The following is a 22,408-nucleotide window of genomic DNA, read 5'->3' on the forward strand; positions in this document are numbered from 1 at the left end:
ATTTTCATTTATGGGTGTACTCACTTTTGTTGCCAGCCGTGTGTAGAGTTATTTTGGAGGGGACAGCAAATTTACACTGTTATACAAGCTGTACACTCACTACTTTACAGTTTAGCCAAGTGTCATTTCTTCAGTGCTGTCACATGAAAAGATAGAATAAAATATTTACAAAAATGTAAAGGGTGTACTTACTTTTGTGAGATTATATGCGCGCGCGCACACACACACACACACAGCTCTCAGCTGCATAAGGAGCTCAGAAAAGAGAAACAGCAGGACACTGATCTGCCCTGTAAAATGTATGTGTGTGTGTGTGTAGGTCAACACAAAAAAGTCTATTTATTGGAGGAGAGCTGGTTGAGTTCTCAGCACAGCCAAAAAACTACCATGCTGTGCTCTTGTGCCTAGTGTGATCAGTTTAAAATGAACAGATGGGGAACTGGCAGGATCAGCGTGTATTTTACACAAAAGGAAGCAATACAAAGAGAACAGGATACTTTTTTCATACAAGTACATGATACAGCAGGAAAATATCAGGAACATGAAATGTTGGGTACATATTCTCCATCCTCCATATCTAAAATCTGACACCTTTCCCCACCCATGAAATCCTGTTAATAGTACTGACCTAGCTGATGGATAACTGGAGGCAAACAAGGCAGTAGAAGTTTTGATTTTCCCCTTACCATCCTGATTGGACAGTAAGCTGCAGCACACCATCCCCCTACCATTGTTATACTGAAAAACACTAGACACAGTGCTGCCCTCCCTCTTCTGGCCAGTACTGGTGTCCAAGGAAGTCTAAAGCGCATAACAAGGGTAAACTTTGACTATTCACATAAAACTTTATTTAAATACAAATTTCTGATCTATACAAATATACTAGGAATTTTATACAAATATAAATACAGGCGGTCCCCGGGTTACAAACAAGAATTTGTTTGCAAGTCGAAACAGGTACATTTTTTAAGTTTAGCTCCAGCCAAAATAATAATTTTTACGTTTTTTGGATAGCATAGGGATGGGTTAACACCCCTGTACCATTTGTTTTGCTGTCTATACCTGTTTAGAAAATTTCACCTCACTTTCTGTCCCTATGACAACTGTATTTTGAAAATTTTGGGTAATTGCGGAAACCTAAAATTAAGAGATAAATCTTCAGTGGAGACACATTTTTTCCATGAGAACTCTTACAGAAGTGAATTTCCCTTCCTAGGGTAGATTTTTCCTCACTTCCTGTTGTCTCCATCCGTTTGTAAGTAGGAGTCGTTTGTAAGTCGGAGTTTTGTACCCTGGCGCCTGTATACAGCTTTGAGGAAGAAAAAGAAAATGCATACAATGATGGCTGCCTCTATCTCTGCCCTATCAAATCCCATAACAATGCTTTTCTTTAAATTCCAGAACACAAACTAAAATGAAAAAGTAGACAAGTGACAGGATTTAGGCATTCCCCAGTGATAATAACTCTGTCAGCCATGGATTCTCGATGCCACAACAAGAGGTACTGACTGACTGACACATCCCCATTATGGTTCCTGTATATGCCTTCCAGTACATTGTATGCTCAGCAACAACATATACAAGCTTAAAAACATTGGATTTATTTTACTTCTTTATTTTAACAGATTGAGATTGTGATTCAGATTAATAAAACAGAGTTTCAAATTTTATTAAACTTTATTTATGAGAAAAAAAAAAAAAAATTTTTTAGGTATTACATAATCATTACTTTTTTTTTTTTTTGCAAATAACCTAGACAGAATGTACAGCTAGGAGTAGAAAAAGTAGATAAAGTTGTGTGACTCCAGAAGCTCTGTATAAATGGATCCTAAAAAGAAAAAAAAAAAAAAAAAAAAGGAAGAAGTGATAATTTGCATTATTATAGGGCATGCCAGCAGGACAAGGAGGTACAACCTATTTATTTTAAGTGAAAATTCAAATGCAGAGAAATATGACTAAGGCCCCACGTACATGGACACTTAGCAGCTCCTGTGTGCGGAGGCGGAAGGTACTTTCTGGTGTTCAGGAAGCCACACGCGCCGTGTAAAGCAACCAATACAAATTAATAGCTGTATGCGGCCATACTTGGGTAAATTCTGACATCTATTGCATCAACGTTTACCCGGACATGTGCATATGGTGCTTCTCCACTTTGCAGAGAAGAGACATAAGCACATATATGGGTAAAACACTGATTCAGAAGTCAATAGCATTTACCCAAGCATGGCCGCGTACAACCATTCACTTGTATTGGCGGCTGTACACAGCACTTGTAGCTTTCCAAGTAGCAGAAAGCACTGGGGATTTTACACATCAGCACACACGAGCTGCTAAGTGGCCGTGTGCATGAGGCCTAAAGCTTATGCAGTAACAGAATCAATGAACTTCATCTTTGATAAAGCACATAATGGTTTTACTTGAATACATTCTTACTATAAGGTTATGAAATAGTTTCCCAAACACTTACTTTGCAAAAATATTTATTCATCTGAAAACAGCATCTGGATTAGGTCGGGTTTAAAGCATTCTTCTTCTGTCAGTTTTTGTGCCTGGAAAAGAGTTCAGGATCAACACAACACAGCAGCAGAGAAAATCAATGGACAGACAAAACCCTCACTAAAAACAGTATAATTCACTAGAGGGTGGAATTAGTTTGCCTGCCTTATTCGGTCAATCTATAAGAACTACATTCAATGGAGGAACGTTCTCAAAGCCACCTATTAGAATCCAAGTTAAATTGAAATGAGGTATACCAAGCAAACAGGCAGAACGTTGCACAACACAGTTTTCAGGTTCATGTAGAAGACCCATCTATCCTACATGTGAGGACCTCCTGACTTTGGTACAGCTCTAATATTTCCTGGTGGTTTTAGTAGCTTACTGATTGATTTCACAGATTGCCTCAGACTGCTATTTCATACATATGCATATCTGTACACATGCAGGCAGTGTCCTCTGCTTAAAGCGGAGTTCCACCCATTTTTAATAGGTTGGAATACATAGATCTTTGTAATCCCCTTTAAAATGGCTTTTACCAATGGAAACTTTTTTTTTTTTTTTTTTTGCTAGTAAATACCTTAATTTTGGCTTTATTCCTCCTCTCCTCACTTCCTGGTCCGATCGGCGATGACGTCATTCGGCGATCCGCAGTGTCTGCTGGGATGTATTCTACTTGCAGTAGCTGTATCTGTACTGAGCCGTGCCTGCCCCGCCTCCTCTCATTGAATTGCATTGTATGAATTTATTAAGGCCGTTCTCTGCCCAGCCTCCACCCTGCCTCCTGTCATTGAATTGCATTGTATGAATGTATTAAGGCTGTTTTCTGCCCAGCCTCCGCCCCGCCTCCTCTCAATACAACTCAATGAGAGGAGGCGGGGCGGAGGCTGGGCAGAGAACAGCCTTAATACATTCATACAATGCAATTCAATGACAGGAGGCGGGGCGGAGGCTGGGCAGAGAACAGCCTTAATACATTCATACAATGCAATTCAATGAGAGGAGGCGGGGCGGAGGCGGGGCAGGCACGGCTCAGTACAGATACAGCTACTGCAAGTAGAATACATCCCAGCAGACACTGCGGATCGCCGAATGACGTCATCGCCGATCGGACCAGGAAGTGAGGAGAGGAGGAATAAAGCCAAAATTAAGGTATTTACTAGCAAAAAAAAAAAAAAAAAGTTTCCATTGGTAAAAGCCATTTTAAAGGGGATTACAAAGATCTAAAGTTCCAAAAATGGGTGGAACTCCACTTTAAGGTAGTACGATGGCACAATGCTTTCTGCTGTTCTGATGTACAAATTAAAGAAAAACCAATGAGAAGAAGCTTACCGTTCCAACTTTAAGAAGAGAGGGAACACCAGTAAGTTTCAGGATTTTTTTAAAATCATTATTTGGATCCTTCCAGCTACATGAAAGAAACAGGCAGTACATGAATTAGCAACAGTAATATGGACAAGGACTTAAAACATGAAGCCACAACAACAACTTGTATGTTAAAGGTAACAAAAAAAAAGAAAAAAACCCTGTGCAGAGAAAATGCTCATTTTAAAAATGCTAGTTGCCTGTAACTTTGAGGCTTTAATACTTCAGCAGTCACTGACCTGGAAGGAGGTAACAATTTATGACTTTATACTGAATACAGAGAAGGATTTAATGCTACTTTAAAAACATTTAATTAAGCCAGAGAAAGCCATTTAACTAGCATCTTCTGAAGGACCACCGCCAAGATACCATCCTACTCCTCTCACTCTTGCTTTCCTTTCCACATCAAGAGTGAAAAACAACGTGGGGTTCCCCCATATCCATACCAGGCTCTGGTCCCCGACCCTTACCTGAACATGCAGCCTAGTAAGCCAGGAAAAGGGGGGGGGGGGGGGAAGAGAATAGATGAGCAAGCTGCCCCCCCCCCCCCAACCATACCAGGCCAAGTGCATTCAACATGGTATGTGGTGGGTGCTTTGGAGCAGGGGGACATTAAGCAGGAGGAGGAGATGGTGAAAGAAGAAAGTTTATCTAGATAGAGCATTCGGTGAACATTTACTGCATGCTCCCTAGTGCAAGGTTAATGATGTCTGGGGAAGGGGGTGTCAAATCAAGATTCATATTCTGTCAAACTTCCGACTGAGTGCCTGCAGCTCTGCAATACTATATTCCACCTAAATACTAACAATAAAACAGCGCTTCCATCTATAATAATCATAAATTTATATATTAAAAAGTGTTCATGTGCAAAAAATCTGAAACCGCAATAAAGTGTCAATTAATATAGAAGTGCAATAGTGCTCTAAATAGTCCACAAAATATACATAAAGTGCAAAAATGTCCATAAAGTATACAAAGGTGCTTGAAGTTATAGAAAGTGCTGCAGTGCTTCAGACCAATCTGGCAGTACGGGGTGGATCACTCCCCTCCTGTATCCCCACTCACCGGAAACAATGCACCCTCAGATTTTCAGTCTCGGGGTCAGAGAAGCTTATACAGTATTTGGTGAGATGAGTCCTTATTCCACCTGTTAGATGTTGCCACTCTACTAGGTAGCGCCTTGCAATGGGTCTTTTGGGCTCAAACAAAATGAATAGTCGACATAGTGAAGTCCGTTTAAGAAAAATGTACGTATTTCCGGTTTTACTGAACCATTGATGTCACTTCCTGTCCGCCGTGGAACGCATACCAGACAGCGTTCCCTGAAGAATAGCCTTTCTTCCTATAAGCTGCCTATACAAGAATCGTTTGCATGTAATATTTTATGCACAAATTACATTTTTCTTAAATGGACTTCACTATGTTGGCTATTTATTTTGTTTGAGCCCCAAAAGACCCGTTGCAAGGCACTATTCTCAGGCTTAAGAAGTCGGCGGGGGACAGCTACAGCATAACAGTAATGCTGCAGCCATAGAGGCAAGTAAGTAGGTATGCCTTTTTTCCCACACTTCTCCCCAAAACAAAAGATAATTATACTGAAAATTATGAATTACTAAATATGGCGGTTGCACTGATATTTGCTTTCTAGGGTCGCCCCCCCCCCCCCCCTTTATTTGCACCTGGTGATCTGCAAAGTGTTATTTTTCAACTTCTTTTAACAGATCAAGCTGTCCAGCAAAAATAGCAGTTAGAGGGTTGAGATAAGCCAGTTAATACTTGGTCCATCAATGACAAATCTCAGCCTCCTGTCCCAGTTCCCGTGTACTGCAGCCTGCCATTGATATGGACAGGCTCCAGGAAGTAGGGCTGGACGCTGCACCTGTGCCTCCCAGGCACCCCACAATGCTGGGATTTGATGGCAATGAGCAAAAAACTGTCCATAGGCCTGACTGGATTGCTTACAATGTTCATAGTTTATTCATTTATGTAAAGCTTTATGTCAAAAGAGAAAAAAAAATGTGGTTGTAACTGCTTAAAGTGTGTTAGCTGGAGTTTGGCTTTAATTTCTTAGTCACATTTATCTAAATCTGCCAGTGCATCTAACATTACTCTCTCCCAAGATTGACAAAGCTGCTGTCCAAAGGTGTTCCAGTTGCTTCTCCATCCAAAGTGGAGACACTTTATGAGAGGAAGTGTGTTAGTCTCCATTCACACTTATACTACTTGTCAGCCTGACAAGTCGCGGTCTGTCACGGTCCGTTGTGTGGCACGGGAACCGTTCTAATAGGAGCGACACAAGTCACTCCAACTTAGAAAAAGGTTCCTGTACTACTTCGGGGCGACCTGGAGCGACTTGCATAGACATTCATTCTGTGAAGTCCGTGCAAGTCGCGCTGCACGCGACTTCACAGGTCGCCCCCGAAGTCGTGCAGCTTCAGTGTGAATGCGGTCTTACTGTCAGAATCCCCAGGTAAAGATAAACAGGCTAAAAAGAAAAAGTTCATTATGACTTTTAGAAGCATCATAACAGAAGTTTGGTTCCAAAAACCTCTTTGTAGAGCACTAATGGCATTGTAAACAGCATTTAACCAGAGATCTGTAATTAAAGCAGATCTGCAGCCTCAAAACAAAATTCTCTCCTCTCCACAGCTCCTCCTATCTGGGACACAAATATTGCTTTCTTTTGTTTGTTTGCGGTTCATTAACAAAAAAAAAAAAAAATAATAACATTTCGGTCCCATCCACCATGCATGTCACTCACCTAGGCAAATGACATGCACTGTGCTCCCTGTGCCTCCTGGGATATGCATATGACATATCCCAGGAGGCATAGTCTTACTTACAAAAGGAGAAGGGAGAAGGGACCTAGCAGCACGTCATCAGAAGGACCGCCGGCCGAGCACGGAAGAGCTGGCAGCCCCCCCGATGACATCACACAAGAACATAGCAACGCAGGACCTGAACAGTGGCAGAAGAGGATCTCAGCAGGACAAGCTGGATCCAGATCTGAACTCTGCATAACACACAACCCAGAAAAGAGGGGGGGGTCACAAAAAAAAGTGAAGATCTGCTTTAAGCCAGGCCTCGACAAAACCCGGGCGCCAGGTCGCATTTGCGACTAGAATTAGCGACCTGGCGCCTGGGATGCCCTGCAGAAGGTTTCCTGTCATTTTTGCACGGACTTCCGGGCCGTCCGAAAATTGAGGCCCTGGCTTTTCGGCCTACTTGAGATGAGAGGCATCCAATGGGGAACTGGCGCCCTCTTGTGGTGGCTGGGAGTAATGACTGTTGTAATTACTGTTTCCACTGCCTGTTTGTTCACAATGCCATCTCCCTGTCCAGTTAGTTACCGTTGACAGGGAGTGTGGTTATTTATTATTAATTTAATTTATTTTTTAAATGTAAAAACGAAATAATATTTTTTTCTTTTTTAATTATTAAAAAATAAATATAAATATATATATATATATATATATATATATATATATATATATATATATTTTATTTATTTTTGTTCCAATTATTAAAAAAAAAAAATAAATATAATAAAAAAAAAAATTATATATATAAAATCTTTTTTTTTTTTTCCCTCATCGCCATGCCCCAGCCGAAGGCCCCTTTCACACGGGCTCCCTGAACAGGTCCGCCTGTCAGTATTTCAGGCAGACCTGATCGGACCCTTCATTCTCCTCTATGGAGCAGTAATCTGCCGCCATCTGATCCTGTCCGCCAAAAGCAGACGGATGGTGGTTTTATTTTCTATCCATCCCGTGGATCGGATCAGATGGCATCGGATGGAAAGAGACAGTCGGTTTTCATCCAATTGCGCTATTGAGGAGAGTGGCGTTCTAGTCGTATTTATGTGTAAATTTAGTATCCGTTTTATTAAATAAAGCTTGGTTGTTAGTTTAAAAAAAAAAAAAAAAAAACTGGCTCCTAACTTTTTTAGCTGGCTCCTAGATTTCAGGAAAATTTGTCAAGCCCTGCTTTAAGCTATGCCATAAAACCGCTATCAAGCTTAACACACCTAAATGCCAGTTGTAACTGACTGTTGTAAAGCATTTTAAACAAATACAATGTTAAGTCTGGCTCTCTGTAACCCCAAGCTGCCTTTTTAAAACAGTCCAACTCTCAAAATATACCACACAGTGACACCGTCTAGAATGTTCACAAAAAACTGTTTTAAGTGCAACTTGATGGGTCTCATTTACCATGAAGACAAAGTATATCTGCCAGGAGTAATTATTCTTGGGGGCAGACAACTAAAATCTCAGATCAATTTTATGCTCCATTAAAAGAACCCGCTGAAATACTGAAAGGTTTCATTGGATCTAAAGTAGACTGTACAGAGATTGTATGGTCTCATTGTGAAGTGTGTGTGTTGAGCCTTAAGCTGGATACACACTATCCAACTTTTGTGGTTAGATTTCCTTCAGATTTACATTTTCTATGTAGTGCAAGGGCTTGCCTGATTGCATACAAATTGAAAGTGTTTAGGTTTGACCTCATATTATATGGTTTTGGTAAGTCTAAAGGAAAAAAGTCTTCAGAAAATCTTACAGTGTGTATGGCCCATTAGACTTACTATTGTCTCTCTCCAACTAAGCAGTATATGAAGACTGAGCCTTCTGGGAGGTGCTTCATTTCCCCTCGAATGACTGGTTCAGCTACAGCAAAAGAAATAAAATGTACACAGGATGAGAAATATGATCTAATAACATTTTCATGTATGTAATGGTAACACATTCTACACCTATTTACAATAGGAACCAGAGAGTCTAGAAGAGTCTATTGTGCCTCAAAAGCTTGCACTACAAACTACTGAGTGAGCCAATAAATGACTGTTGGCTAAAATAGTACATCTTTTGCAGCCAAATTTTAAAAACACCTACTGTATACAAGTTCCCATAAAATTAACATAACCTAAGGTGGAGTTCACCTTGTCATCCGAGTTAAAAACAGCAAATTCAAAGTACCTTTTTAAATGAGGTCTTTGTTTCCGTTCCTATCCGATCAGCTTTTGAAACTGCTGTCTATTTCCAGTGACACCAAGCCCCCTATGGTGTCACACGGAGAAAGGCAGTGATCAGCACCATAAGTGGCCTGGTGCCAATGGAAACTGTAGGCATTGTGTGAGTGAGGATGTGCAAGAGGAAAGATTGGGATGTGCAGGAGGTGTACAGCGAGCAACCCACAATGATCAGTAAAAAACATCCCCCCCCCCTAAATTAACCAGTTGCAGACCACGCTATATCCAAATGACAGCTACAGCACAAACGATCAATTCTGGGAGGCCGTCATATGGGGGCCTCCCATGATCACGTCTGCTGCAAGGCGCAGGCGGTGCACTCTGATCATACTGTCCTTCGGACGCTGCAAATCACAGATTGAGGTACAGAGACAATCAGCGGCTCTTTACCACATAATCCGATGTGTTCAATCACAGGTGATCATGGATGTAAACAGAAGCCGATTATTGGCACTCATTTCCCCATGCTGACAGCATGAGTAGGCAGAAGAGAGCTGATAACCGGCTTCTCTAAAAGGGACATTTGCATTATCAGTGCAGTCTCACCAGTGCCACCTATCAGTGCCAGAGAAGAATTACCTGTCACAGTAGGCTGCTCTGCTGATTTGGACTACAAATATCTCCTCCCTCTTCATTTTAATTACATAAGATGGAGTTGTTGAGTAGTTCATTGAAGATTGGAAAGCTGATGGCATTGTTCGAGATTTCAGTTCAGTGAAAAAGAAGGTACAAATACACTGCATATCTAATAAGAGCAACATGTTTTTTCTGTACTTGCAGAAAATGTAATAGGCAGGAAAAAAATAAATGCAGCCAGCACATCAAAGGACTGGTAAACTGTAATACATTACATTTTTGTTCTTAGGTTTAAAAAACACTTTAAAAGAAATTATTTGCCCTGCAAAACTGATGGGGTTCAGTAGGTAGAGCAACACAGTTCTACTCGAATGATTAATCTGGGTGATCTCTGTTTGAATAATTAGGGAAATTTTAAAACATTTTTCACCGCTAAGCGAGCAATGTCTGATGTTCATGTGGGATTAGATCCTACCCATGTTGCTGGAATGTTTATATGCTACTTAACATCTGGCTGTATTTTATAAACCTAAGGCTACATTCAGACAGCTGAATGTGTGCAGGGGACACCAGAAGAGTAGGATTGAGGGTTGTGTGTGCAAAATCCTTGCACAAAGCAGGCAAGGGTAAGACACCTACATATACACATATATATATATTATACACACACACACACACTGTCATGCCTTTAGCTTGGAAGTAAAGCTGGCTCCACACCCTGAGCATACTATACCTAGGCTAGAACTTTGTGCTGCAATACTAGCTGTTGAACTTGCAGAACTAATAACCTCAGAGATGGACATTGGCCTTAAAGATGTTCAGCTCTACACAGACAGCAAGGTAGTTCTAGGCTACATCTACAGTGAGACCAGACGTTTCTATGTTTATGTCAACACCAGAGTGTTGAGGATTAGGAGATCCACTAGTCCAACACAATGGCACTACGTACCTACTGACTATAACCCTGCAGACCATGCTACAAGAGCTGTTGCTGCATGTAACCTTAAAGACACAACATGGTTTACAGGATCTGCATTCTTGTACGATGTAGAACAGACTTTTCCTAAAAGTGACATGATTGAACTAATAGATCCAGACTCAGATACTGACATCCGTCCTGAGATCTCAACATTTCATACTGCAACTTCAGGTTGTCAGCTTAAATCTGACAGATTTACCAGATTCTCAAAATGGAAGACACTTGTTCGAGCTATTTCTTGTCTTATCCATATAGCTCGCTCCTTTAAAGGTGACTCAAACAGCTGTGACCGCAAGGCATGGCACCATTGTCAAAGGATCAGTTCAGCATTAGAACTACAGCAGTCTCAGGATCTTATCATCCACACTGTACAGCATGAAGCCTATGCTAAGGAGATTGACTGTATCTTGAACGGAAAACCTATCCCTAGAGACAGTGCCCTGAGAAAACTTGACTCATTCCTCGATCAAAATGGACTACTTAGGGTAGGTGGTCGGCTAAGACAAGCCAACCTAGATTCAGACGAGAGAAACCCTCTAATAGTTCCTGGTCACCACCACATCGCTCACTTGATTGTATCACATCATCACTCCCATGTAAAGTGGAAGTCCAGATCCAGAGAATCAAGGAGACAAAGTTGTTCCTCAGACCAGTTCCTGAACTAGTCTTGTTGTTATCATCTGAGGAATAAATAGTGGTATCTGATGATACCAGACGGGGAGTGTCATGCCTTCAGCTTGGAAGTAATTAATGTTAGTGGAACTTGCAATACCAATGTTGTCCACAAGATGCCACTGTGACAAAGACGGTTGTTGTACAGCACTTTATGGTATCTATTGCTCTCTATTGCTGGATATTAGTTCCACCCCTCTCTGAGAAAATCTCCATTTTAGACTTACCTCATGGAGACAGCATCTGAGGTTCCTGTAGGAGATTCCTGAACCCTCTCGGAAGCATCGCTGGTATGCTCAGAACTGTTAGTTATATACTCAGTGCATATATTGTTTATGTTTGTACACTGATTGCTTTGTCTGTTTATTTCCAGTTTCACCTATTCACAATCCTATTTGCATATCCATCTGACTTGTAACCTGTTTCATGTGACCACCATTCTTTTACTGGAATAAAGCCTTAAGTTACAAAAGGACTGGTTATTATAGGATTAAAGGTTTAGCTGTATGATGAGCTGCACACGCCTGGGGCATACATGTAGTGAGAACAGAACACACACACACACACACACACACACACACACACACACACACACACACACACACACACACACACACACACATACATACATACATACATACATACATACATACATACATACATACATACATACATACATATATATATATATATATACACACATACATACATACATACATACATACATATACATATACATATATACATACACACAGTATCTCGCAAAAGTGAGTACACCCCTCACTTTTTTAAATATTTTATTATATCTTTATGTGACAACACTGCAGAAATGACAAATTGTGCCCAATTAGCAATTTTCCCTCCCAATGTCAAGAGCTTAGTGATTATCCAAGGGAGTATGAAGAGCATAGCAATCCCTTGTAGCAGCTTCCCCCAACTAGAGACAGGACGCTAGATTGAGGGTGAAGTATAACTCCAACTTTATTGGTACATTATACAGTTTTCCCCCACAAGGTTACCGCCCAGGTGGACCATGTTGGGAACAGGCCCTGAAATTCACAATCCAATGAAAACAGGTTTTTACACTCCCATACAGTGTACACAATCTCTCCCCTCTGCCTGATTACAGTATCATATGCAGATGAAAGTGTATACAGGAACAGAATTAACCTAAACTAATTATCTAGCCATCTGCACAGGACAATGTGAGGTCATTAACATTTAACAATGGGACAGGTAAACTTTAACACAATACACATTCTATCTCAAAACAGACAATAGGGCAAGTCTGCCAATGACAGTCTGTCTCTCTCACATTGAAGCTGGAATACACATTATCTCAATATACAAACAATAGAGAAAACCTGTCTGACATTGAGGGATATGTAATACACACATTATTTAGGAATCACAGACTTCATGGCAATGGTCTTCAACACAGGTGTCAAACGCAAGGCCCGCAGGCCAAATCGGCCCTCCAGGCCATTTCATGTGGCCCTTGCTCCTCTCCTGCAGCTGCTGCATCTCCCTCATCTCTGCCCTCACCTTGTCTCAGCAGACGGCAGCAGAGAGGACAGAACTCCTCTGCCAGATGCTGCGCTTCCCCCTGCAGCTGCAGAGAGACCCCCCCCCCCAACTCAGCAGATTGACAGCAGGGAGGAGGATGCAGATGTAGATCCTTCACCTCTCTGTTCATCCGCAGCACCCCCTCCTCTCCACTGGTCTCAGCATTCAGCAGACTCCTCCAGACCCTGCAGTTGTTGCTTCCCAGCTCTGCCTCCAGCTTCTTCCCAACAGCAGCACATGGTAAAGTTGATGCACTGTGATGTAAGGGAGGGTTGGGGCTCTTGACTTCTGATAGTGGTGGGCTACAGGCCCTCTGAGGGCGCTCCCATAATGGTGATGCGGCTGCAATGAAATGGAGTTTGACACCTCTGGTCTACAACAATCTAAGTCTCCCAGTGTAAAGTGGGATTAAATCTTTATATTTCTATATGAAGATATTGCTGGCAAATTAAGTATCTGTTTTTCACTTCCAGTGACAGTGAATATTTCACAGTTGCTCTACATAAAGATGGCCTAGGCTATAAGAAGATTGCTAAGACCCTGAAACTGAGCTGCAGCACAGTGGCCAAGAGTGGTTTAACAGGATAGGTTTCACTCAGAACAGGCCTCACCATGGTCAACCAAAGAAGTTGAGTGTAAAGCCCCATACACACACGCAGATCGTCGTCATACAAATGTTCGTCTTTTCTCCCCGGGATGTCGGTGTCTGTTGAAAAGTGCAAAGACAGCACAAGGATTTTGTCCGCAGACTTCAGCTGACTGCAGAAGTGATGTCATGTAATGGTTAACTTTCCCTGTGTTTTTTATTTTCTGAGCATGCCCAGTCTTGCAAATCTGCGGTCTGTCGGCTGATTTCTGTACTGACAGGCAAACAATTGTCCGTTCTGGTGTCCGCAGACAAAAATTTTCATGTTTGCAAGAAAGACTCTTGTCCGCGGATTGTGTGCAGACAGCTGTCGGAGGCACCATACTAACACGCATACAATCGGCAGATCTTTCGTCCGCCGACGTTTGTATGACGACGATCTGCGTGTGTGTATGGGGCTTAAGTGCTCAGCATCATATCCAGAGGTTGTCTTTGGGAAATAGACTTATGAGTGCTGCCAGCATTGCTGCAGAGGGTTTAGGGGTGGGGGGTCAGCCCAATTGGTGTGCATTGCTGTCGTCCCAGAAGGAAGCCTCTTCTAAAGATGATGCAGAAGAAAGCCCACAGTTTGCTGAAGACAAGCAGACTTAAGAACATGAAAATAAATAGCAATATTGCTGCGCTAAAAACTCACAATAAATCAAACTTAAAATGTCTAGGAACGGAAAGCAGCCACACAAATCTGGAATAATAAACAGATCCAAAGAGAAATGTGAGTTATGTCTGTTGATGACGAAACACGTCGGCTGGCGCTCACGGTGACGCACGCCGATACGTGAAGGAGACGTAGCGGCCATCCTTTTTTTTAAATGATTGCCCACGCTCTGGCGATCGCGGCGATACCTCACATGTGTGGTTTGAACAGCCATTTCATTCGCGGCTCGACTTGCGTATACGTTTTTTTTCTGCGCGAGCTAACGGTGACGGGGGCGGCTAAATTTTTTTTTTTTCCTATTTATTTTTTCTTTTTTTTTAACTTTATTACAGGTTTTAAAAAAAAAAAAAAAAAAAAATCTGATCACTTTTATTGCTGTCACAAGCAATGTAAACATCCCTTGTGACACCAATGACAGTGACAGGTACACTTTATGGAGGGATCGAGGGTCTAAAAGACCCTATACCCCTCCATTACACTTCCCTGTATGCAAAACGCCGAAAACTGCATTTTTGCATACAGCCGTTTTTCAAAACTGCCGCCTTTTGCAGCACAGTAACCCGGAAGTGACGTCATAGACGCCGCCTCCGGGTTACATCATCGGAGACCCGATCGATGCCGTTTCCGGCATTCATCGGGACTCCATCCAGCCGGCGGACGTGCCGGCTGGGTGCTCGGGGCTCCCGGTGGGACGGGAGCCCCGAGCAAAGCCACGGAAGGCGGCGGGAGGGGGGGGGGGGGGACGGTCGGCTTTCCGTCGGTAACGACCGATGCGGCTCCCGAGCCGCATCGGTCGTTACCGACGGAAAGCCGACCGTCGGCTTCAAACCACGGTACCGGGATGATGCCTCTAACTAGAGGCATCATCCCGGTATAAGCCCGCAAAGTGTACCGACATATCGGTACGTTAGAATGCGGTAAGTGGTTAACAGCTAAGATGCCTGTTTTGTTCGTTCTTACAGTAAGTGTTCTTAACCTTGCGTGCAATTAAAAGTTTAATGCAGTCTGCGCTATGAAAGTGTCCTGCTTTCTATTTATTATCTTGTATACGGTTGAAACTGTGAGCCCTGCAATATTGGAAGGAGGATCGCTCTCTGCCCCTACACATTTGGCCATATCGGATCTCTATAATGGAGGTCATTTTCATCTGGTAAGAGGTGGTGTGATTAGTGTGCTTGGTGGCGGTTCTCCGGGTCTGCAGTCTTCCACATTTTCTTCCATTTGAAGTGGACACTAAAAGGACTGCTTCGTCCAGTCATTTTGGGAAATTTTATATAGGATTAGCGCCACAGTATTCACATTATATCAGACTAAGGACATGGATTACTGGAACCTTGTCCTGTGGTTTCATGAGACCAAGATAAACTTATTTGGTTCAGATGGTGTCAAGCGTGTGTGACGGCAACCAGGTGAGGAGTACAAAGACAAGTGTGTCTTGCCTACAGTCAACCATGGTGGTGGGAGTGTCATGGTCTGGGGCTGCATGAGTACATACATACATACATAGTTTTTTTTTTTAATTTTATTAGGAGAAGAAGCCTTTAGTATCACTTTATACACTTTTGTTACATTTTCGGATAGAGTAGAGAAGGATTAAATTCCCTGTCAGGTTTTTATTGCTATTTGTGTCCCCATTAGAGCCGGTTCACACTGAGGCGACACGACTCCTTACTACTTCGGGGGTGACTTGTGCATTACCATGCACCACGACTTCGGAGCGACTTGCAGGGACTTCACATAATGGAAGTCTATGCAAGTCGCTCCGATGTCACCCCAAAGTATTACAAAGTCCCTCTGCTTTCCTAATAAAAACTGACCACGCTAAACAGGAGAGCACAGCGTGGTCAGTTCTCTAGCTATGCTGGGAACTCAGTGTGCTCTCCTCCAATGATCAGACTTGTCCTGACACCCTTCCATGCACAGCCATTCACTGGGAAGCTCAGTCTGCTTCTGCTTCTCCTCCCCCTAGCTCTTATGCAGCTGAGAACAGAGGGAATTTAATCACTTATAGAAAAAAAAAAAGGGAAAATAAGGTATTAATAAAAGTATTTTTATATCTATATACAAATGTTTTTCCTTTAATGTTAATTTTAGGCCTAATGGGTTGTTTTACAAGGTGATTGTTTACAATCACTTTAAAGCCCAAATGATGTGTTCTTTCTAGAACAGTATTAAAGGGAAAGTCCCCTTTGGGACACGAGCTCTGGTGACAACCAGGGATTCCCTCACTAGGGAGGAATTTCCTCCCACTTCTTCTTTTGGTTATTGAACAGTAAGTGAAGGGAAATCTCGATATTGAAAAAAAAAAAAAAAACCCTCAAACCTGACAGGGTTATAACTCTCCAAAATTTAGAACAAATCTCCTGCGCTCAAGTGATATATGATGGAGGAAAGTATATAGACGTTCAAGTGGACTTAAATTAGTTATTACTTTGGTCTTGCTGCCCCCTCAGGACCAAAGGTATCCAAAACACACTAAAAGACAACAAGAAGAGAAGGGTGCACCGACCTAGTGCATTACCACTAAAAAGATTAAAATGTTCAAAAGTATATGATATACTCCCAAAACAATTGTGGGTATCACGCATATAAACATGATCAACACAAGATCTCCAAGGTAGTAAAGGCACTGCACGGTGCTGGATAGCATGCAGTTATCTGCATGAGTCTAAGACTAGGCTGGCGTGTTTCGAGGGCGAACCCTCTTCCTCAGAGCCAAAAGGTGCTTCTAGACCACACTCCGCACTGGCAAGGGGCTAAATGGAGGGCTAGCTCCACCCACTCCTGTCCCGAACCCACAGGGGGCAAGGGTCAACAGGAGAACACTGGAAAGAAGAACCACCAATACCAGCACTGCGGCCACCACGACCGCTATTGGTGGGTTAGATGGAGTTGCTGGTTCTTCTTTCCAGTGTTCCATCCATCCCCCTCCTGTTGACCCTTGCCACCTGTGGGGCGGGACAGGAGTGGGTGGAGCCAGCCCTTCATTTAGCCCCTTGCCAGTGTGGAGTGTGCTCTTGCAGCACCTTTTGGCTCTGAGAAAGAGGGTTCACCCTCGAAACGCCTCAGCCGATAAAGGAAAAACAAGGGCGCCAGGTCAGAAGTAATACTGTGTAAAAACACATTTTTACACAGTATTACATGTTTGGAGGGATTCCTCACCTAGGAGTGGCAGGTCTTTACACCCTTATATCCCCTGGACTTCCCACACCTGTTACATCAGAGACCATCACATTCCCATCCATCCTGGACGTCACATTGGAGTCTCATATCCATGGACAGGTTTTTGGATTTCATTCATTGACTGTTATTGCATTCACCATGCATGGTTCATTATTCATGTTGTTGCAGTGAGCGCTGAATCGATCTATGTCAGTGGTCAGTGTAGTATTTTGCTTGCATTTCTAGCCTTAGCAGACTCATGCGGATCACCGCAGGCTATCCAGCACCGTGCAGTGCCTTGGAGATCATGTGTTGATCATGTTTATATGCGTGATACCCACAAGTGTTTTGGGAGTACATCATATACTTTTAAAAAAAATTTGTAGTGGTAATATTAGCACTAGGTCGGTGCGCCCTTCTCTTCTTGTTGTCTTTTAGGGTTATAACTCTCTCTCTCTTAGTCTACCAAAAACAGGGAAAAAACTGCTTAGAGTTTACTTTAGGGCCTCATCCACACGGTCAGTGAAATTTACCTCCCTCTGAAAAGTGATCTGTGGTGGGTTGCTATTCAGACCACAGCTGACAGACAGTTTGCATGCATTCAGGAACTCGCACTGCTGTCTTCTGCACGCCTGTTCCATCCAACCTAGGGGGATTTTTTTCTATCCCGATTTGGATTCAACATTTAACTACTATGTGGTGGGTCAGGTCAGGATATTGAAGACATCCCAGTACATGGCCCTGATATGAGAATTACATTGAGTACTGTCTTTATATGCCACAACAAATGGAAGAAATCATATAGAGGGTACAGTACCTTTAACACAGTCCGGGCACCAACTCACCCCATCCTGATTCTTATCCCCACAGAAGAGAGCGAACACCGTCCTCCCCCGGTATGTCTCCACCTCCCTGCAGTATTCCTTATAGCCGTGCACCTTCACCTCCGTGTATGCAGCCATGGCTGTGCTCTGCTGACTGGGAGGTAATATCACAGCTCATCACATGCTCAGCTGGAAGACGCTTCCTACCAGTGACTCCCTACACCTAAATGGGCGGGGCCATCACTTGTAGATATCTTTTATCACAACAAACCATCAAATAAACCGCTTTACCCGATTTTTGCACGATAGCAGCTACAACATGTCTAATTATTATATATTTGCATGTTTGTAAAGCTTTATTACCTAAATAAAACGCAGGCAGCCATCTTTAGTTAGGTACACATTAGTTGAAAGCGGAACTAAAATCACTCTCCTCACTTTACAGCCTATTTCCAAGTAGAACGCATAGCGCATGCGCAGTACGTTGTTTTGTTTTTTCTGTCGGAAAGTTGCTTCCCTTGTAATCTGATAGGACACCTGATGCAGGTCACCTTGCGCATGTGCAGAAGAGTTCAGGAAGGTAAGTTTGTTTTGTCGCAGCAGCCACATAGCCTGTCTCTCGTGCAATATAAGTTCCGTCTGCTCGCATTGTTTTTCGGTTTTTGAAATGCAGTAGTGTTTACTCCCCGGCGGCTAACTCAGTAACATGCCTGTATGTGGCGCACCGGCAGCCATCTTTATTTAGGGACGTATTGGCGATGAATAGCGGTTGTATTTATTAGAGTTAAACTAAACACAATATCTGTATTTCTTTTTCCAGGTTTAGTAAAATAAATCAAAATAGCTAGGATGTTTTGTGTCCCCTGTCGTGTTAGGAATTGATCCCTTCTGGTTAGACAAGTCCTGATATTCCCGCCTCAGGACGATTCCCAGCAGGTTTGGTCTATTGGAGGCCCCGTAGTGGCTGCAAGTTGCCATGACACCGGATTTAACTGTTGCTTGAAGTGAGGAAGACGAGGAAGGAGACGGTCGGGTACTCAGGTACTCAGGTAATAGGCAGATGTGGAGGTGACACATGGGGGGGAACTTCTAAATGGCACTACTGTAGTCACAGCTTTGTGTCAGGGGACTGTTCTGTGTCCATATCTCTCCCCCCTATCTGTATTTGCTTTGAACATTCTGTAAAAGGATCTCCTATGTGGGATGTAGTGCACACAAGTGGAAAATTGAATGAAAATTTTCATTTGACGTAAGATGGTTCAATCTTCTACTCCTGTTCACCCCACATTAACCACTTGCCCTTCGGAAGATTTACCCCCCTTCATGACCAGGTCGCTTTTTGCAATACGGCACTGTGTTACCTTAACTGGCAATTGCACGGTCATGCAATGCTGTGCTTAAACAAAATATATGTAATTTTCTCCATAGATAGAACTTTCTTTTGGTGGTATTTGATCACCTCCTGCGTTTCTTTTTCTCTATCGTCCATTGACAGACGCAGCTCTCATACTTCTTATACATTGGGTTATGCTGCCCCTGCAGGAGTAGTATTAGGCAGGAAAAAAAGCAATTCACCATGCCCACGGGGCTGTCCCTATAGGCATAACCCCATAAACCCTGCTCCAGCAAAACAGTTAGTTACTGCCTAGTGAAGGAGTAGGACCTAGTCAACGATTTTTTTTTTTATTCTTTTAAGAATATTTTTTTTTATTTATCTTTACTCACTTTGCTAGATAGTATTCAGGGGGATCCTCCTGGTGATCTACAAGCAATGCCGGCTGAGGTTTCGCACTGGATAATCTAGATCCTTAAGGTCTCCCAGCCTGGTCGCCTCACAGGTCGCCTCACAGGTCGCCTCCCATAGGGAAGCTGCGGACCCGTTCTAATAGGAGCGACACAAGTCGCTCCGACCTAGAAAAAGGGTCCGGAGCTTCTTTGGGGCGACCAGGAGGCGACCGCCATAGACTTCAATGTTATGAAGTCCGTGGCGGCCGCTCCGAGGTCGCGGCGCGCTGCTCGCACCGCGATCTCGGAGGTCGCCCCTGCAAGTAGCTTTGCGGTAATGTGAACCGGCGCTTAGAGTTTGTTTTTTTTTTTTTGTTTTTTTTTTTTATACAAACCTGTTCACGGTGCCAAGGAAAGAGGGCAAGGTGAGTCCTATTTTGGCCCTCAAGTCTCTGAACCACTTTGTGCGGGTGCAGAAGTTTCGGATGATATCCATTCGGCCGGTAGTAGCGTCTTTAGATCAGGGGGATTTTTTAGCCTCCATCGACATCTAAGATACGTATCTGCACATCCCTATATACGGGGGACACCTGAGGTATCTCCGTCTTGCAGTGGCGAAGGAGCACTTTCAACTTGCGGTGTTACCTTTGCTCTCGCCTTCGCTTCCAGAGTCTTCAACAAGGTTTTTTGCCCCGGTGTTGGCATTGCTACGCAAAAGAGGGATTGCGATCCTAGGATATCTGGATGATCTCCTGTTGAGAGCAAACTCTCACCCTGCCTTGTTGGGCGATCTGTCAACCACGGTTCAGATCCTTCAAGAGTTCAGGTGGACCATCAACTTGAAAAAATATGCACTGACCCCGTCTGTGCGACTGGATTACCTGGGGCTAACTCTGGAATCCTCCGTGGCGAGGGTCTTTCTTCCTGGGAACAAACTTCAGAAGTTGCAGGGAGAAATCCGGTTGCTGCTGGAAAGCGATCTCTCTTTTCTACGGACATACATGAGAGCCCTGAGTCTGATGGTGTCAACCTTCGAGGCGGTCCCATTCGCTCAGTTTCATCCCAGGCCTCTGCAAAAGGAGATTCTTGTCAAGTGGAACAAGAATCCACAGTTCTTAGACAGAATAGGTTTGAGCCGACTCAGGAGGTCAATGCTCTATTGGTGGCTTCAGTCGCCTACCCTGAGTCAGGGCAAGTCCTTTTTACCATTGCTGTGGACGATGGTCACCACGGATGCCAGCCTGTTGGGCTGGGGCGGAATGCGGGATAACCTCTGTGCCCAGGGAGTCTGGTCGACGGAGGAGTCTTCCTTACCGATCAGTGTTTCTGGAACACTCTATTGGACATATCGGCTTTGCGGTCTCCCGGTTCAGATCCATTCGGACAATGCTACGGCTGTGGCCTACATCAATCATTAAGGGGGCACAAAGAGTGCCCGGGCGGTCCAGGAGGTCCTTTCGTCCGGAGGTATTTCGTCTCCTGTGTGTCCGTTGGGGGACCTCGGAGGTTTGCGTCTCGCCTAAACAAAAAGGTGCAGAGGTTCGTGGCCGGAGCTCGAGATCCTCTGGCTGACGCCACAGACTCATTGGTAGCTTCTTGTAGCCAGTATTGGCTGATTTATGCCTTCCCTCCGATACAGCTGTTGTCGAGGTTTCCCCACAGGATGGCGGTGGAAAATGTTTCGGTTATTCTGGTGGCTCCAGACTGGCCTCGTTGGTCTTGGTACGCAGACCTGGTAAAGATGGTTGTCGAGCCTCCCTGGTGGTTGCCTCTGAGGGAGGACCTGCTGTCTGGGGCCAATCTTCCATCCTGCTTTATGGTCGCTGGCTTTAACGGCATGGAGTGATAGAGGTCTCTCTGAGTCTGTGATTCCTACCCTGCTGAGGGCTAGAAAAAGGGACTTCCAGAAAGATTTATCTTCGCACGTTGAAGATGTATACTTCATGGTGTGAATCGCAAAAATTGCACCCTCGCCTTTTTAGGTGGCTAGGGTCTTGGCTTTCTTGCAGAAAGGAGTTGAGCAACGGTTAGCCTTTGGCATGATCAAGGGCCAAGTGTCCGTCTTTGCGAAATACCAGCGGCCGTTCCTTCAGAGCGCATGCGTTAGTGATGTCACTGGCTGCATTTAAGGTAAATATCTCCTAAACGGTACATGTTTAGGAGATATTTACAGTACCTATAGGCAGAGGCGGCTCTAGGCTTTGTGAGGCCTTAGGCAAAATTTAGACATGAGGCCCCACTGAACCCCTTTGGAGAGGTTAAGGAGAGAGAGAGAAGACCCCTCACATCAGAGTACTCACTGGGAGGCAGGAGAGACAAGGGAGGGACTGGATAAATGGATGGATCAGGCTCAATCTTTCCTCTTCCGGCTGCTGGGCTTCAAACTTCCCACTCAAGCATCCCCTGGTGGGCAAGCACAGGAGGAGAGGGCAGGAGGAGGATCAGAAGGAACTGTCAGTGCTGGCTTTGCTGAGAGGCTGTATCTTGTTGTGATCAGGGCCAGTGCTAGACTATTTTGCGCCCTAGGCAAGACCAGCTAATTGCGCCCCCCCCAAAAAAAAATCGAAATAAATTCACTAATACTAGCACCAGAACTCCTGCATAATATTAAACTGATGACCTATAGGGTCTTTTCGTGTGTGCACCCATGAAACAGCGAAAAACTTCAGTACCCTATATTTTTTCATAGGCAACACTCAATAAGCCCCTACAG

The 22,408-nt window shown here is 43.7% G+C and overlaps 1 protein-coding gene across 1 annotated transcript; it reads right to left on the bottom strand.

Annotated features, from left to right (window-relative positions):
* Positions 1–1,713: 1,713 nt before the first annotated feature.
* Positions 1,714–18,157, bottom strand: TXNDC17 (thioredoxin domain containing 17). The gene is made up of 5 exons (XM_082244759.1): positions 17,964–18,157; positions 8,447–8,528; positions 3,829–3,904; positions 2,468–2,549; positions 1,714–1,828 (listed from the first exon to the last, which is right to left on the bottom strand). The coding sequence occupies exons 1-4, from the start codon at positions 18,106–18,108 to the stop codon at positions 2,481–2,483; spliced, it is 372 nt and encodes a 123-aa protein (XP_082100885.1). The 5' UTR covers positions 18,109–18,157; the 3' UTR covers positions 1,714–1,828; positions 2,468–2,480.
* Positions 18,158–22,408: the final 4,251 nt, after the last annotated feature.

Source organism: Pelophylax lessonae, assembly GCF_965119305.1.
Source record: "Pelophylax lessonae genome assembly, chromosome: 2".
Lineage (NCBI taxonomy): Eukaryota > Metazoa > Chordata > Amphibia > Anura > Ranidae > Pelophylax > Pelophylax lessonae.